General features: G+C 47.5%; 2 protein-coding genes across 4 annotated transcripts in view; one reads left to right on the forward strand and one right to left on the reverse strand.

The window, feature by feature from the left end:
• The window catches only part of NEK6 (NIMA related kinase 6), an 84369-nt gene extending 79281 nt beyond the window's left edge, over positions 1-5088 (forward strand). For all 3 annotated transcript variants that reach the window (XM_004269239.4, XM_049711441.1, XM_033427220.2), the window contains exons 9-10: positions 122-235; positions 3511-5088. In XM_004269239.4, coding sequence (XP_004269287.1) covers positions 122-235; positions 3511-3621 — 225 coding nt within the window. In that variant the 3' untranslated portion in view covers positions 3622-5088. The remainder of the gene's footprint in view (positions 1-121; positions 236-3510) is intronic.
• Positions 5089-6119: 1031 nt separating this feature from the next.
• Positions 6120-18274, reverse strand: part of PSMB7 (proteasome 20S subunit beta 7) — a 58567-nt gene continuing 46412 nt past the window's right edge. The window contains exons 7-8 of the mRNA XM_004269238.3: positions 8902-9053; positions 6120-6355 (exon numbers count right to left, since the gene is read on the reverse strand). Coding sequence (XP_004269286.2) covers positions 6244-6355; positions 8902-9053 — 264 coding nt within the window. The 3' untranslated portion in view covers positions 6120-6243. The remainder of the gene's footprint in view (positions 6356-8901; positions 9054-18274) is intronic.

The following is an 18274-nucleotide window of genomic DNA, read 5'->3' on the forward strand; positions in this document are numbered from 1 at the left end:
GAGTCTGGCTGGACAGCCGCTGCGGTGAGGACCCGGAAGCACCACACCCCCATCTGGAGCGGCCCCTTTTGCCCTGGACCTCAAGGCTGAAAACTCATCTCTCATCCCCCTCTCCTTGCAGATGGCAGCTCTTCAGAGCCCCTTCTATGGAGATAAAATGAACCTCTTCTCCCTCTGCCAGAAGATTGAGCAGTGTGACTACCCGCCTCTCCCCGGAGAACATTACTCTGAGAAGGTGAGTTTGCTGCCGCCGGGGCTGGGCCTGGTGAGCTCCAGGCGACCCACAGGGCTCGAAGAGGGGCAGCTCCAAGATCCCAGGGCTGTGGGGCTGAGCTTGGGTTCACTTAACAGAGCCGAGAAGGAAGATTTCTGGGGAAGTGACTCAGAAGGGCAAACAAGCAGGCTGATTTTACCGGCGGTCTCAGGGACCAGTGTGGGCCCCCCGACAGCAGGGCTGCAGGCCACCCACTGGCAGGAACCAGCAGGAGCTGCCCCGTCAGCACCCTCCTGCCCGTTTGGCTGCCAACCCAGCGCTTGAGTGGGAGGCTCGCTGCTGCGGGGCCCAGAGACAGGCTCCCGGCGTCCAGCAACAGGAGCCAGACGCAGGGGGTAGCAGGGCCTGGCCGGCCCCACACCACTGCTGGCGGCCCCTCCACTCCCAAGACAGGGAACCAAAGCAAGCAGCCTGGTCTCCTTGCCACCACAGACCTAGGTCAGACCCCTTGGCCTTTTATTTTCAATATTTTACACTGAGCGCAGGACAGCCTGACAGGTCTGGCCATCAGGCTGTGACAGGTGAGGCTGTGGGAGAGCATCATCTGCCTCAGTTCCCTCATCTTGAAAACAGGCCTAATACTTTGCCTTCATGGATAAAAAGTGAGGATGAGATGACAGGCTTACAGCACAGCGTGGTTAAGAGTGTAAACAGGGCTTCCCTGGTGGCGCAGTGGTTGAGAGTCCGCCTGCCGATGCAGGGGACACGGGTTCGTGCCCTGGTCCAGGAAGATCCCACACGCCGTGGAGCGCCTGGGCCCGTGAGCCATGGCCGCTGAGCCTGCGCGTCCGGAGCCTGTGCTCCGCAACGGGAGAGGCCACAACAGTGAGAGGCCCGCGTACCGCAAAAAAAAAAAAAAAAAGTGTAAACAGATGCATAGGTTTACACACTCCCCTCACCTTTCTTGGGCAAATCACTGAACTGAGTCTCAGTTTCCTCATCTGTAAAATGGGATAATCCTGGAATCTACCTTACTGGATTAAGGATTAAGGCAATGCATTTACAACCATCATCATCTGGCCGTAGCACAGGGCCTGGCTCAGAGTAAATGCTCAATATGGGTTATTTTTGTTCAAGGTCAATGCTAGTGTGTGTAATCGGGAGTCTGAGTCCTCCATGGGTCTACCCTGCAGGACCACAGGTCACTGCCTCACAATAATAACAGCTCACATTTATGATTTACTGTGTTGAATACCCCCCTACCCCACCCCACTAATGCCATTTTACCAGGAAGGAAACTGAGATACAGACTGGTTAAGTAACTTGCCCAAGTCATGTAACTTGCTCGTGGTGAAGGCAGGGTTTGGCCCAGATGGCCTGCACCTAGCCACTGCGCTATCCTGTTTCTTGAGGGCACCCGCCCCTCTTCTATAGCCAGTCATCCAGCCACAGTGAGGAGCCATCCATGCTGCTCACTTCACAATCCTGAAAGCTCTGGAAGGAGCAGCCCTTTCCCACCAGGGCCCTGGGTCTGGGCTGGCCAAGCTGTAGCAACCAGGTGCCCCAGTGTGCACTAACCCTGTATCCCGGCAGGCCAGCTAGAAAGGTCATCAGCCACCTTTCTCCTGGCACCCTCTGCTCCCAGTGCCATGCCTGCGGCTCTGCGGACTCCCAGCAGCCAGAGTGAGGGTCAGGAGCACAGATTCCTACAGAGTTCTTATGAGTACCTTTGGAGGAAGTACTTATGCTCCGGAGTGGAAGTTGGCAGGAAAGGAAAAACTAGTTAGAGCTCTTCACCAAGTTAATAGTTGCATTTGGTTTTTCTTCCCCATCTTTTGTTAGAATTTGGAATTTTGTTTGTTGGAATTTGTTAAGAAGCTTGGAGCCGTGCCACCTGGAGCAAATGACAACTTCTCTGTGCCTCAGTTTCCCCATCTATAAATGGGAACCATAACCTCTGCCTCATGGTTATGAAGCTGAAATGAACAAGTCCACATAAAGCCCTCAGCCCTCTTCCCTCCCAAGTCAGTCCTTCAGCGTCCAGATCTCCTACTCCCCAGAGCACCTGGCTTTCACTGGTTACGTGCAACTTCTGGAGGTGCTAATTCTTAGCACTGGAGCTCCTCGGCACACCTCACTTTTGAAGTTATATGTCCTCTTAGAAATGGAAATAAGACACTTTCTCTTCTGAACTTTACAAACATGCACTTATTGCCAACTGTGTGGTTTATAAATGAGCAATTCGGGCCACAGAGACTTTACCTTAATGTGGTTCTCTTGGGCACTTTAACCTGTCAGTGGCCAACCACAGCTACCTTCCCCTGAATACTGTAAGGTTCTGAAGAGTATGGTCTCATCGTGGGCAACCTCAGACTCCAGGAGTGTCCAAGCCGGCTGCAGGCGCAGCTGCATCTGCCCAGGGGCTTCCGAGTGTTTATAAAGCAGTGAAATCCCCAGAAAGGCAGCAGGCAGTTTGGAGCATCTCCTGGGGGAGCAACCCCAGGCCCCTCAGCCTAGAACACCTCAGGAGTGAAACAGGGAGTGTGCACCGTAGCCCGGGCCTCCGCATGACCCTCATGCCCACTCCAGACTTGCTGACCATGGCCGCAGAGTCCCCGTGAGCCCCCTTAGTCAGGATCTCCCCTCTCCCTGCTGCGGCCCAGGCCAACCCCTCCAGCAGCAGGTATTTAAATGAAAAAATTGCAGTGAGCCCAGTGATGCAAGTTAAGATGTAGGCTTTTTAAGGTCATTATTTTAATTACCATTAAAATAATTGGCACTCTGGCTATCAGAAGAATGGAGGTGATCAGAGGATCAAGGTGCCCCTCCCCCACCCCGAGGCAGGAGCAGCCTTCAGTGTCTGTATAATTAAAAGCTCCGTCTTTCATGAGCACAATAAAGAGGCCAGGGGGTAGGCAGACTGCAGCTCTGCTGCATGTTAATACATTTATTATGATCAATAAGCCCTTGCCTTGAGTTTTGTCCTCTGGTTTGGGCATCTGCATGACTGACAGCAGACACACACACTGTACACACAGATCTAGCCAGTAGTGTAGGCAGTTGAAAGTTCAAAATTATTTGCAGATACCACTCTCAGGGTCTCCAGGCATGGCCTTTGGGGCCAGACAGGCCTGGTGCAGGTCCTGCTCTCCCCTGGTGACTGTGACTCCTCGCCCACCACTCACCTGTCTTGAGCGCCATTCCTCATCTTCTAGTTGCCCTGAGGGTTCATGAGTTAATGCAGAGCCTCGACAAGGCTGCTTACGAATAATACGTTATCATTCTCTCCCTTGCAGTTACGAGAATTGGTCAGTATGTGCATCCACCCCGACCCCAACCAGAGACCCGACATCAGCTACGTGCACCAGGTCGCCAAACAGATGCACGTGTGGACTTCGAGCACCTGAGCGTGGATGCAGCGCGCCTTCTCAGAAGCCATGCCGCTCTGCCTTACCTGAGTCTTCTCTCCAAAGTGGCCACCTGGTAGCCGAGACCAACTAAGACAAGAGGGTTCAGCAGGTTCCCCAAAGAGGGGCTGGGCTTTACAGCAGATGGTGAATACAGGGCTGCTGGGGGGAGGGGCACTGGTCACGTGTTACTGGTGGTCAAATTTGAAAGTCCTTTCTTTAAACTGTTGTGAACACTCTCAGCTGGGTTGTTAACAATGGTGGATGGTTCAGTGAGCCACTGAGGCACCTCTTATATCTGGATTGTAATGTGAATCTTTCGGATAATTCCTTCAGTGACCTGTCAAGGTTTGAACTAACAGGAGAATCCAGGAGACTGTGTGATTTGTAGTGAGCCTTTTAAAATGGTTAGTAGTAAGTTTGGTTTAGCTCTTAGAATCTTTTCAAACAATCAAGCTGTGTGCTTAATTTACTCCCTTGTAAGGGGAGAAAGTGGAAATAATTTTTTAAGTAGAGTGGAGATTTTCCTAATATTTTTATCTACGTTTATAACTTGATGAATGACGATGAGGCGAACCCAGCATCTGGTATAGAGGCAAATAGTATTTGAAAGCCATGAGTGTTTTCTGTGCAGCCCAGCTCAGCCATCCTCTCCTGAACACCTGCTAGTACTAGGCACCTCACCTGCTTGAATGCTGGCAGTTCATTTAATGATCAGTGTTAAGTGCTTTCCTCCATGAGAAGGAAGCACAGGATACGAAAAATATGCGGGCTTTGCCCTCAGGCTATTCTCTGTACAAGTTCTGGTTCTGCACCTTCCTAGCATGACCCTGGGCAAGTTTCTTAGCCTCTCTGAGCCTGTTGCCTCATCTGTAAAATGGGACTAATAACATCTACCTTCCGGGTTGCTGACAGAATCTGAAATAAAATATGTAAGTTACCTTACAGTACATTGTAGACGATCCAAAAATGGTAGCCACTCACCCCTTTACAAAGCTGAAGTCCATGGACCATGTAAGTCAAGAGTTAATGTACAACTGTATTATTTGTAGGAAACCAGAAATGTGTTCATTTATTTCTTGTTCCCAAATAGGATTAACTGTGAAGACTAATTTATAAATGTGAACTTAAGGAAAACTCAAGCTCTGAAGGAAATAGTTTGAATTTTGTTTTTACACTCAAGTTAATCCTCAAATGGTCTAAGTTGTCACCCACGACTTAGTGACAGTTCAGCCCTCCAGAAAGAGGACATGCCTGTCCGCTCCACTGGTGTCCTGGTCAGGAGCTCTGACCAGGCCTCCCTGAGGATAAAGGATTTGGGCTGGGCCACTGCGCTGTTTCCACGTGTGAACTCTGTTCTACTGTAACACTGTCGGGTTTGAGAAATTTTCTTCAGATGCAGCCTCTGCTTTGTACTCATTCTCCATGGTTGAAATAAAATGGGGTAAGTGGGGTTCCTTCTGTGAATGAGTACGATTCATGAGTAATTTTACAACAGCTTCACACCGCAGCACAATTTCTAGAGCCTCCTTTAAAAACACAATTTCTCAGGCCCAAGACATTCTAAGTAATCTGGGAATTTTTTTAAGCTCCCCAGATAATTTTGATAAATCGTCAGCCAAGTTGCTATCCTAAATAATTCCATTGTTCTCCCCACCCACTCCTGGCAGTTTAACGAGGGAGGCTGGCCCAAGAGTGGGCTCACTCTGGAAGACCATGGCACCAGGCCTCCTTCTCTTGTCCCCCCAGCCATGCTCGCTCTGGGGGACAGTCAGGCACTCACCACTGAAAGTTTTTCTGATTCCAGACAGATTTTTTGCAAATACTCTGCTTACGCCTCTCAGAATCCCTACTGTGTCTGTCTCCCTTGGCAGTATCAGCGTTGGACATAGATGAACTTGCTTTCTGCATGCCATCCGCTTTCGACACCATGAGAACAATTCTGCCTACTACTCGGACCCTCTGGAGGTATACAATTTCAACCATTCACCAGGCTTGAGTGTTTGTTTGAGAAACGATCATATCCTAATTATTACAGATAGTAAGGCTCAAAGCATTCTTTTGACTTCGTGAAACTGGCCAAACAAAGTGGAGTTCACCCAGGTTCATGCAGCTATAGCAAAGCAAAACTGTCCACCTACCTGCTTTTTCTTGGTACTCAGAACTGATCATCTCTATTTCTTTCCTACTTGGCTGTTGGGGTAAAAGGCTGTGCTGCACTCATCCTAAAAAAACAAAAACCTGGGACTACCCTGAACAAAAAGAAAGTAAGTAAGTTAGCACAAGGGCTGCGTGTAATAAATGTTCAACTGAAGAATCAGAGCAACCCAGTCTGACTTCCTGCAACAAATGAGGCCCCGTCTGTTTTTAGAAGGGTTAAACTGCTCTTACACCCACCTGAACGCAGAGTAGTATTCAGGCAGGGAGTAACATCCTGAAGGGGAGGCCAGGTCGATGGGCCTTAGCAGCCCAAAAAACCACACAGCCCCGAGACTTCAGCCACTTAACTTGGTTTTCATTTTTAATGGGTTCATTCAGCAAACACTGGCCGAATGTCTTACAGGGGGAGCCTCCATTGCCCCCAGTCTTCTAGAGCAATAACCAGACATCCACCAACACCATTCAAGAAGTGTCCATTGTTTGGACTGTTTCTTCCAGCACCTCAATTTCCAGAGTAGTGACTTTTTCAGTGAGGACTGCAGTGGTCCCTTTCTCACACCTGTACCGGCCAAACCTAATGACAGAAAAACAAACGCAGAGAGTTAGGATCCCCCCAAGGGGCCTGATGGAGGGCTGGAGAGAGGGACAAGTATGCAGGCAGCAAGCAGGCCTGGACTGGAATCCTGGCTCGCCTGGACTGGAATCCTGGCTCTCCTGACTCCCAGTTCTGCGACCTTGGGAGGATTCAGCTCCCCCAAGGTTCACTTTCCTCGGCTTTCAAGTGCTACAAAATGGGGATACCTCATAGACATGATGCACGTGAAAAGAGATAATACAGAGCACCTGGCACTAGGTGGACATTCAAATCTCCTTCCCCACCTCACCATCCCCAGAAGATGCTGGAAAGCATTTGGGCCTCTGCCTTCAAGCTTCAACCTCCCTAAAGTACCTTTCAGTAACCAGGAGGAAGCGAATCCTTTTCATTAAGCTGCCATGGCCACTCTCTTGAAGTAACAAGAATGACATAACTGTTACCTTAAACACTTTAAAAATATTTGGAAGCATAAACACTATAAAAATGACCTGCAGCCAGACTCTGGGCTTGTCACTTTTTTTTTTTTTTTTTTTTTTTTTTTGCGGTATGCGGGCCTCTCACTGCTGTGGCCTCTCCCGTTGCAGAGCACAGGCTCCGGACGCGCAGGCCCAGCGGCCATGGCTCACGGGCCCAACCGCTCCGCTTCATCTGGGATCCTCCCGGACCGGGGCACGATCCCGCGTCCCCTGCATCGGCAGGCGGACTCTCAACCACTGCACCACCGGGGAAGCCCTGGGCTTGTCACTTTTGACCACACTCTTTGAGACTCAAGAGGGACATGGTAGATCAGCACGAGGACACACCCAACACCACCCTTCTCAAGGTGAATCTGACAGAGGTTTCTCTGAGCACAAGGCAGTCTAGAAGATAAAAATCTCAACGGCTGATTTTACAGTGGGGCCAGGAATTACAACACTGTCAAGCAGCAGCACAAGTCCAGCTGTCTCTTACCTGTCCCCAGCTGTCAGCCTGACATGGACTAGGAGGAGGCTGCTGGCTGTGCCACGACTACGTGCTCCCTGAAAAGCCAGCCTCTCAAATGGGAGCTTGTGCTCGAAGAAGGCGACACAACAGAGCTCTGTACAAAACCAGGAGTAGGCACAGCCAAGAAAAGCTGGCCTTTATTTCTGCGAAACCTTCCCACAGTCCCCACAAAGTTCTCTGAAAGGATCCGAGCAGCAGCACCTTTTTAAGATGTGCCCCGCCCCTCCCCTGCTGGTGTGAAGACGCTGTTCCTTCCCCCACACTGGATGGACCCGTGGCAGCTTGTGGCCTTGGAGCCAGAGCCCCATGTGACTTCTGTGCGCCTGACTCATCTGAACCACAACGTCTGTGGGAGGTCTGGACACAACAAGAGCCTCCTCACCATCCTGGCTTACAGCACCTATTTCAGCAGCATGAAGGGAGGGCTTCTACCTGAAGCAACAGTGGGTTGCAAAACAGGGCTGCAGAGGAGCCAATGGGAACTTGCAAGGCCAGGTCCAACACAGCCCCAGGCCTGAAAGGTTGCTTCCCTCCCCACCTAGGGCCCGAGAATTCCATGGGCTCATTAGCGATCACCTAGTCTTGCTCCATCATTTCCAAGACAGGTGCCCAAAGTCACCACACCAGGCCATGACAGGTCCCCACCCCGAGCCAGAGCTCTTTGCTGCTGTGCTGCCCTACCCCATCGTGAACACGTCTTCGCAATGCTGAGCGCACACTGCGGTGAATACCTGCTGGTTCTCAATGTTCTATTTGTTCCTTGTGAATTACTCCTGACTTGGAGTTGAGTACATGTGGTGGGAGTTAAAGCACCATCATGGCTGGTGATGTGCTTGCTCTCCTCCAGCGGAGCTTGGGGCTCAGTTTATAAATGCTGCTGTGTGCATTCAGATGAAGACGCTGGAGCAGAGCTCAGAAGCCACATTTTGAGCAGCTCAGCCTCCAGGAAGAGGTCAGGCAGCTGACGGCCATACAGGACTGCTGATGAGCAGCTCACCTGCCACCAGGGCTGGACATCTTCCAGTTCCGCCAGCAAATCAACTATAAGCTCGCCCCTGACTCCGAGCTGGACTGCACCACGGAGAGCAGTGCCTGCTCGGCACGTGCCATGGGCTCAATGGCATGGCTCCCTCCAGAGCAGGAAGCAACAGTTAGCTCCCAAGGCTAACTTTCAGAGACTCTTAACCAATGGTTGATAACCATCTAGGGAATGAAAACCACTCTGAGGAAAAGCTATGGGTTGGATGCCCTGGAGAATGTACCTTCTTACAGAATTTCATACAGAATTCTGAGGCATCTTTAAGAGACTAGAGAAAGGACAGCACGTGATTCAAAGCTCTCCCCGCAATCCCCAGTCTAGGAGTCTTTCCATCAACATTTTACAAATTGTATCACTTTTCTACACCTGACAGCAGCCCACAATCATAAAACAAATAATGATTCAAAGGTCTCTTGAATAAAGCTGGCTTGGGGACTCTGGCTTTACTTCAGATGCCATGAATATAACAAGGGTGGCCACAGGAAGAATCTCCTTCACTTACCTGGTCCCCTTCTTATTAGGCACTGAGTACGGGCGGAGAAAATCCAGCTTGCTCTTGCTGATGACACAGAGATCAATGTTACTTCCAGACCCCAGGTCATTGAAGATGCCAGCTGCTATGGCTTCACTCACCAGTTTCTTGGCATCCTCCTCCTGAGAAAGAAAATAGTAACAATAGTGTCCACAGTCAAATGGAGGGCCTGTTCTGATGTCCACAGAGTGCTTTCACAAGCAGTAAGAGAAAAGGAAAAGGAAAAAAAAAGAAAGCCAACCTGTGAGGTAGGCATTGTTTTCAGTGCCTGTTTTCTAAATGAAGGAAAGGTCTCAGAGTACCTCAATATCTGCCCAAGGTTTATCAGCTGGTAAGTGAGAGACCCAGGCCTTTCAAGCTCCTTATGCACACACTCCCTCTTAAACAAACTGCTTCACGTCAGACGCTCACCACATAACTGAGAACTGTAGGCTGACAGGGCAATTTATCATCTAAAACAGGGGTTGGGAAACTTTTAACAAAGGGCCAGGTAGTAAATATTTTATACTTTGTAGATACACAGTCTCCGTCATAACTACTCAACTCAGTCATGGTAGCACAAAACAGCCACAGACAATATGCAAACAAGTGGGCGTGGCTTGTACCAATAAAACTTCGTAAAACAAAAATGGGCGCTGGGCTGGATTTGGCCCATGGAGTGTAGTTTGCAGGCCCCTGATGAAAAACGTCCAAAAATGGCTGGAATCTGCTTCCTGGTAACATAATGAAGAAAGTCAATATCATGGGGAAAAAACTAACACCAAAACACAGCCCTGGGGAAATGTTGGCAGAGCCAAGGGTGGGACCTCTTGCCCAAAAGAATCTATCCCCTCCCACTAATGAGTCTGCATGTTCACTGAAGTGATTCCTTTCTTTGAATCACTCTCTTACTTTTCCTTTAAGAGCAAGTCTAAGTCTCCAACAATTACTGGTGGAAAAGTAGATTAATTTATTTCTTACCAAGAAGCATCAGACTCAGGTTAACTACAATGCAGTGTAATAAGGGCTAACGGATAACTGAGAAGAAGCTGTGAGAACACTGGCTGGGGTCCGTAAAGCTTCAGGGAGGGCTGAAGGACAGGTTGCACACCAGGCACTCAGAAAACAGGGCAGTGAAACAGAAGGCAGGCGCCAGAGGCAGCAGGGCAGGACCCGGGGAACACCAAGTTCAAGCTCTCTATGTAACAAGGACAAAAAATGAACCAATCTCCCAAAGAAGAGACTTTAACTTGAGCTGTAGCCCACTTTCCCCGTACACCAGGGCATGAGAGTCCATAAACATGCAAGCTGAAGCAAAGAGCTCATCCAAGTAACATCCTTGGAGAAGCACGGATGCCCTGCCCAAAATTCCAGCCTGAGATCAAAGAGCAGGTCCACTGTCTTCAAGCCCTGAGAAGACGGGAGAGAGCTCTCAGAGCTCCTGCTCCTCTGCCGGCCCTAAGCCAGTAAGTGGGATTCCAGTGACATGAGCGCCCTCTTCAGACTCAGAGAAGGATAGAGAAGGCCCTGTTGGAAATGGGATCCTCAGCAACCCAGCAGCAGGGGCTGGGGGGGTTATTCTGACCTTTATCCCACCAGGTTTTTCCACTTCCTGAGTGGCACCTGTGTGGGGTCAACGGAACCAGTTATTCTCTTGTGCACATACAGCCCCACAGAATTCATTCAAACATGATCCTCTAATCAGAAGTTCTCTCCTGGGATTCCCAAGCCTAAGAAGGCCAAAAGCCTTACCAGAACCAGTGAAGGTGGTAGCAAATAAAGCACCTTAGAGCAGGAGACGGCCGCTGCCGCTGCTGCTGCTACCACAGAGACGGCAAAAACCAACCACTAACTTAACAAATGTAAAACCATTCCAACTTGCGCCTGTTAATAAATAACCCGTGGGGTGGGGGTGTGGGGAGCGTCCTGTGTATCAGAGCATCTTGCTTATACCTCTGCTCCTGACCTACATCTCCTCTTCTCTTCTCTGCTGTTTTATTATTTTGCTTTGTCATCACTGCTTTTCTCATCACTGCTGCTGATGCCCTGAGCCAGCCAATAGTACCAAGTGGATGTCACAAATGCTACTGGCAGCACTTAGTACTGCAGATTTAAATTTCCCAAATTATTTTATATTTGGGGACGGAGATGGGGGAAGACTTACAAGAAACTGAAATATACACATTATATTAGGCATGCATATCTGACATCAATCCATTACAATCCACTGATACCAGGATGCTGACAATGCTGAGATTACAGGTGAATCTTCCTCTATTTTGCAAATATTCTTTAATGTGAGTAGATAAACTTATAAAACTTAAAAATGTGTAAAATATATTACATATAGCCTGAGTTACTCATAAAGTTATCATGTGTGCTATTATTTAAGTGTAATGCTTTTAAAAATTGGAGAAGGGGCTTCCCTGGTGGCTCAGTGGTTGAGAATCTGCCTGCCAATGCAGGGGACACGGGTTCGAGCCCTGGTCTGGGAAGATCCCACATGCCGTGGAGCAACTGGGCCCGTGAGCCACAATTACTGAGCCTGTGTGTCTGGAGCCTGTGCTCCGCAACAAGAGAGGCTGCGATAGTGAGAGGCCCGCACGCCGCGATGAAGAGTGGCCCCCGCTTGCCACAACTAGAGAAAGCCCTCGCACAGAAACGAAGACCCAACACAGCCATAAATAATAAATTTAATAATAATAAAATAAAAATAAATAAAAATTGGAGAAATATACTGTTTAAATTCCTCCCACCCCCCCCACCCCCAATTCCAGGGAAGATAATTCATTAAGGAAGGAAATATCACAAGTCTCTGATTTTCTTTCCCCAGTCCTACCCACCTCTCATACACACAGGACTGAAGATGTTATGAAATGGAATAAAGCTTACATTTTATTAAGCACCTACTATAATGTGCCAACTACTGAGTTAGGCACTTTGATGATCATCATCATTTTTACCCCTGCCCTTGACCATCTTCTGAGGTTGGTACTGTCAGAAACTAAGGCTGAGAGAGTGTCAATGACTTGCCCAAGGTCACATAGCTAATAAATAGTTAAAACAGGCCCACTGGGCTCCAGAGCCAGAATGCCACAGCACCACACCAGCTCATAAGTAATCTGTCTCAGCTCTGAGCTGGGGGCTCCTGAGCAAGTTGGGGACAGTGGACAGCAGTCCCTTGATTCAGGGTGTCATTCCCCCATCAGCAAGGATCTTCAGAACCTGAGCAAGTTTAAGAGAAAGATGGTGGTTGCCAACTTCTCTTTGAGCCAGCTAGCAGTCCCTCTGATGGTCATTTCCATGGCAGGGGGAGGCACTGTTTCCCAAACTGCCCACAGATCACCACTTAAACATTTCTACAATGTGATATGGCAGAAATCAATATTAAGATCCAAAGTCTTATTTCACATATTCCTCACCTCCACCAAAAACCCTCAAAAGGCAGAGTGAAAGTTACCAAGGCTCTTTTGTCTGCCCATTACTTACATAGTTAATGTCTTCAACAAATATTTACAAACACCTACTATGTGCCAGGAATTGTATCATATGACAAATATGGTCTTTTACCACAGTATTTCCATACCCAGAATTCTAGACACATATGCAAATATGCTACTGGGCATATTCATACTGTGTTTTCTTTATAGTGAATTTCATAATTAAACAAGTCTTGTCTTTAACACGTGCTACAAAATATTTAGGAAAACTACTGAGAAAAACCATAAACTAAAAGCAAGAGGTGGGGAAAACACCACATTTTTATCTGTCTCTGGCTTACAATAAATGCAGAAGCATTGTTTCTTCCTTTAGGATTCATTCTTCATGAGGAAATTGCATCTCCCTTTTCTGGAAGAGGCAAAGTGACCTAATAAGTTCTGAGCAGCATCCGCCTGGGGACAGCTGCTACAGAGGGGCTCTGACGAGGGCCCTGCAGAGCCTGTGACCCCAGCTGTAAGGCTCTCTCCCACTGCTGGGCCAGCATGCTCCCCTGGCCAGCTGCTCATGGATTTACGTTGCTAGTCACAAGGGAACTTGGATTCAATGTGTAGACAGAGCGGCCAGACTCATCCAGGCTATTAAAATAAATAAATTAATGAATTTTTTTAAAAAAGGCTCTCCACGCCAATGGCAGCTTCCTTTTACTTTGAGCTGCTCAGCCAAAAGATCACCATGATCCTGGTGCTCGAAAGTTAATTGGGCAACCCAGGTTCAAGGTCATCTGGCAGATGTGGAAGCAGACAGACTGGGTTTGAATCTCCAGTTTCCTACTTACTTACAGCTGTGCAACCTTGGGCAAGTCATTTCACCTCTCTGAGTTCATGCTCTTCCTCTGTAATATAAAAATGCAGTATAGAAAGCACCTACTATAGGGTCTGGCATATAGCTATTACTTAAAAAATGGTAACTTATTTATTAATACAGCAATCCAGAGGGCTCCTAGAAACACAATTTATCTCTAAGGAGTGACTGCCTGTACCAAACCCCAGGCCAGGAGAAGGAGGTCCAAACAAACCTGCTGACAAATCTTCACACAGTGCTGTGGAGAAGCTCCTATAATAATTAATCCAAGCAAAGAGCACACCCCCTAAAAGTTCAGAGAATATAAAAGGAGCACTTCCTGCTTTATGGCTACGAAGACCAAACTAACTGGGAATATCAGTCCCCCGGGCCGCCCCTGCTTCTTAAATGAGATTACAATAAGAGTGATGTACTACTTGTACTACAAGTCAGCTGTGACAAGCAGCACTTTATAGAGCTATCTGTTTGTCTCCATCACTGCATCGCACAATGTGTCCCTGGACTCCAATGTGCAGCTCCGTTTACCGCTACATGACAAATGGGCAGCACTTGTAAAAGGCAAAAAGAGGTCCATGTCGGCCATGTAATGGTCACCACAGCTGTACCCAAGTGCTTGAGGGGACAAAACAGACCCCCAAGTTCATTAAACTGACCAGTAATGGATCTTTCAAAAAGTGCCTTAGGAATCGTACAGAAAAGGCTAAAATAAATAACTCAGCATGGAAGGCTAATCTGAAACGGTGTTTGATAAATTATTTATAACACAGGCGATTGTCTGCATTTAATATTGCAGCTACTAGTAGCATCTTTAAAAGATGATTTATGTGTTGTAATGCTATTAAACTTTATATTGGCCCACTGCTAGCTATAAAGTCTGCTGAGATTCAGAGAATGAGTTTTAAACTGTCACTGCAACATCACAGGAGATGGAGGCTGTATTAAATCTTTACTTTAAACCTGTTATCTAGAGAGTTGCATTTTGTAGACACTCACAAACTGATAGATTACCTCAGCATCCGCTATGGTGCAAGTCCAAAGTAGTGCTGCAAAGAAACTTTTCCACATTATTCTTGTCTACAGCTACAATCAAATTTCTCTTCTCACTTAAGTGATTTTTAGATTGGGAATGTCACCAGAGTAAAATGTAGGTGCTCCAGCCAATGGGCACCCTGGACAGTTCAGCATCAAATTAACACTCTTTAAATAAACCCTCGACATTCTACTGTTCAGTTCTACTTTCTGAACCGTGCTTTACTTACATTGGGGGCAGGCGAAATATTAAATATGCATTTGACTAAAAACCTAACATACTATTTAAAATACAGCTTTGGAATCTGAAAATACACATATATGGCAAGTCGTTTGAAACAATAGATTTGTAACTAAAATTTTTTAAGGAAGTTAAAATAAAATTGGTTATTTGCTGGAAAATACATTCCATTTATGTGGCTGAGGCGCTAACATTAAGGCGGTTGAAAAAGAAAGAAATATTCAGCCTTCTTCATAAAGAAGGGAGCTCCCCTGGCTCTATTGTCCTTCAGGGCATTTCAGAGGGACCCCTTTGCTTTCTGTCCCACCGGCAAGGCAAGAGTCAGGGGACAGTGGCTCTCCTACCTTTGCTCGAGGGGAATAAGGATGTGGGTGGCATCATAGCTGAACTCTCTCACAATTTTCAACAATTTTCCTATTTGCAGTTAAATCTACAAGGACCATTTAGTTCACAACAGTTTGCTCCTTTACTAAAAACTAACGATCTTACTCAATAAGAATTGAAGCAGTCCAAATTCATCTTGGAAAAAATCTGCATAATCTTTTGTCACTCTGATTTGAAACAGCAAAAAAAAAGCTATTGCTCTGATGATCTGCAGCAGAACAGATTAAAGTCTGGGTGTGACAAGAGTCTGGACTCTAAAAAGAGGACCAAAATCATGCCATTTCCATCCCAGGCAGCTAGCACAGTGCTTGGCATGAATGTCGACAAATGAAAAAAATGAAACATCAACTTCAAATGCATTCACGGCTTTGCCAAACTAAAGCATAAAATTAATTATGAAACAGATCAATACCAAAATGGGCTAATTCCCTAACTGCACCAGTCCCAACTGGGGACCAGGGAGCAAGAGGATTCAAAGACAGTTAAACACACAAAAGGAAGAGGTTTAAACACAATGTTCTGCAGTGGCCTGTTGACAAGCTGAGGTTCTGACTATGCCACTGATGTGGCCTGAAGGAGTCATTCATGGCTGATGGTTGAATAAAATTTAAACAGCTCAAAAGTGTTTAAAACAGTCCCCCCAAAAGCAGTGTGCTTCCTGTACCATGCAACAGACCTGATGTATCCCCTGTATAGCCACATATTTTACAATGGAAAAAGTTAATTTAATTTTTTTTTTCAGAGTGGACTGTGTGACAAAAGCAAAGGTGTCTGAGTTTTGTTTTTGGCTTGAGCTGTTTGGGTTAACGCGGTCTGCCTGTGTAAACACCTGAATTGTCAGGTGTAACTGAGCTGCAGTGGGTGCTAAGTGTGTCCAGAGTGGGGGGTGAGTTAGTGACTGTGTCTTTAAGGTCTAGATGGTGCTGCCATTTCTTCCCTCAGAAGCTTTTGTGGCATCCAATATCTGGATGATGCAAATAATGAAGGACAAGCCGGCTGAGGGTGCAGGAGTGATTTAAGAGGTTTGTAGCCGGGATGGGAAGGGGAGTTCATATTCAAGGAACTGCCAACCAAGTCCCTGCCAACTTGGCCTGTCCCAGATCACTGAATGATGCAAAAGCCTGAGCACAACCCGGGCTAGGAGAGACATGAAAGGCTGCACAACCACAATGGGCCAGGAAAGGCCATCCCAGAACAAGAGAAGCCTGGAAGAACTGGGTCACTAATGAACACAGTGCTTAACTCTCTCTGAGCCATAGGGGGCCGTCAGAATGGAGATAATGCCTCTGTCCAAGGGCTGTTGGGAGGAATAAAGGGAAGGGAATGCCCCTGACACACAGACTTTACAAAGAGAAGTGGCAGCAAGTTCAAGGGTTAGAAGGAAAGAGGTAAGGGTGTGAGAGAACTATCATGGCACCCACCACATCCCTGGGTCTGAGCCAAACACTTATGTTACTTATTTAATCCTCATTATCTCCACCTGTACCAGAGGAAACTAAGGGGCAAGAATGGTTGGCTGGTGCAATCAAGGCACACAGCTGTGTGTAAGTGGGACTCAGGGATCTGTGCCAAGTTAGTGCCTGGCACCACCAAAGCCTACGTCTTCCTATCCCACCACAGGAAAAAAGGTGGTGGGCAAGAGGTTTTGCTAGATTCTGAGACAGCGAATGGAAGGAAAAACACCTAGGCTTCCAGAGGGAAAAGGACCAAGAGAGACGGGAACATATTGCTTTCCACAAGGAGAAGAAATCAGCATTCACAGCATATGTGTATACAAATATATATTTCCAAGGCTGCACTGAATCAAATATAATCAGAGAAAAAAAACAAAATACAAGAAAGACTGGGTTTAAAGAAAGAGTGAGAAATATGTTCAAGAATCCTCCGAATGAAAACCAAGCCGCCCCAGGTAGTAATAAGATCTTAATAATATTTCCCTCTCTCCATAAAACAATGCGGTCAGTGATAACTCTGCCGATAAACTCCTGGAGATGTTGCAAGGGCTATGGCCTGAAAAGAGGTGGGCGGGGGAGAAATGAAGTAAATTGGTCACAACAAAGGTAAAAAATAGCCACGTTCACATGGAGCCTATCTACCTCCAAAGCCTGTAGGGTAGGAATCCTGTGCCGAGTGTAGGGTGCGTGGGAAGGCTACAGGGGCTGTTACACTGTATGATCCTGCTTCTACAGCCCCACAGGGATCAGGAAGGACTGGAAGGAGATCCAAGGAAGTACAGAGCACCCTTGTTCTAGGACATTTAAAGATGGCTAAAAAAAAAAAAAGATGGCTAAAAATGAGGCAAATTTCAAATGATGCGAAACCCATGAAACAAATGTACAGATCAGCTTAGTTCAGCAAACATTTACTAATGCTCTGCTCTGATACTAATACACTCCACGGACACTATGACAAACACTGGCAATAAGGCCTGAACAGATACAGATCCTGCCCACAAAGAGTGTAGAGTCCAGAGGGAAACAAGTACAATATGGTGAGAGTCCTTAAGAGGCAAGGCTGACAATGGAACTACGAGCGTACAGAGGTCTCACGGGGCTCGGGTGATAAAGACTGGGCTGAGTCTTGACACTCACGTGAATGGCAGCCAAGCCAAGGCGCAGAAGTGATGGCAGGAATAAAGCTATGAAAATGGGAAGGAGAAAGGGTGTGGTCAGGTAGCTAGTTTGGCATGGTTGAATCCCAGACAGCCTCACAGGCCATGCAGAGAGCTGACCCTTCACACTAGTGGGAAGACATGGAAAATTTTAAGTTGGCAAATGATGTAGTTAGATGTGTGCTTTTTGAAACTGCAGCCTGGAAGCAGTGGGGGAGGAAAGGCCAAAGGCAGGCGACAGGAAAGCAGGAGATAGTATTCCCCACGAGTGCCGGTGATGGTGGGAGTGCCGGTGATGGTGGGAGTGCCGGTGATGGTGGGAGTGCCGGTGATGGTGGGCCTGGGCTGGCGGGGGAGGACCAACAGCAGGACTGGGAGGTGAATGTGGGAGAGGAGGAGGCAGCAGGCAGGGGGGCGTGCAGGAGAGGGAGAAGCAGAGAGTGCCACCTGGACGTTCAGCATCAGTCGTGAACACTGACCAAACTCTAAGCAAACTCAGCCTTCACAGAAAGGCCTTTTGTAACTTCTTGGCAGCTGTTTTTCTGGCGGGTTGATGGGAGACAATGATTAACTTAATTATAGATTCTGCAGCAGGAACTCTGAAGGTGTCACCAAAAAGGCACAAGATAAAGGCAAAGCCAATGAAAGTATACTGAGGTTGTTCTGGAAAAAATGACCTGGGCCGGAACCAACCTGTAAATGCCACTTCACTGGTGGCAGGGCTTTCAAAATACTCCTGTCTGGCCTCTGGAGCGTGGTAGAAAGAGTATAAGGGAGTAGTTACCTACGGGGGCAAG

The sequence above is a fragment of the Orcinus orca genome, chromosome 6 (genome assembly GCF_937001465.1).
Source record: "Orcinus orca chromosome 6, mOrcOrc1.1, whole genome shotgun sequence".
In the NCBI taxonomy this organism is placed as follows: Eukaryota; Metazoa; Chordata; class Mammalia; order Artiodactyla; family Delphinidae; genus Orcinus; species Orcinus orca.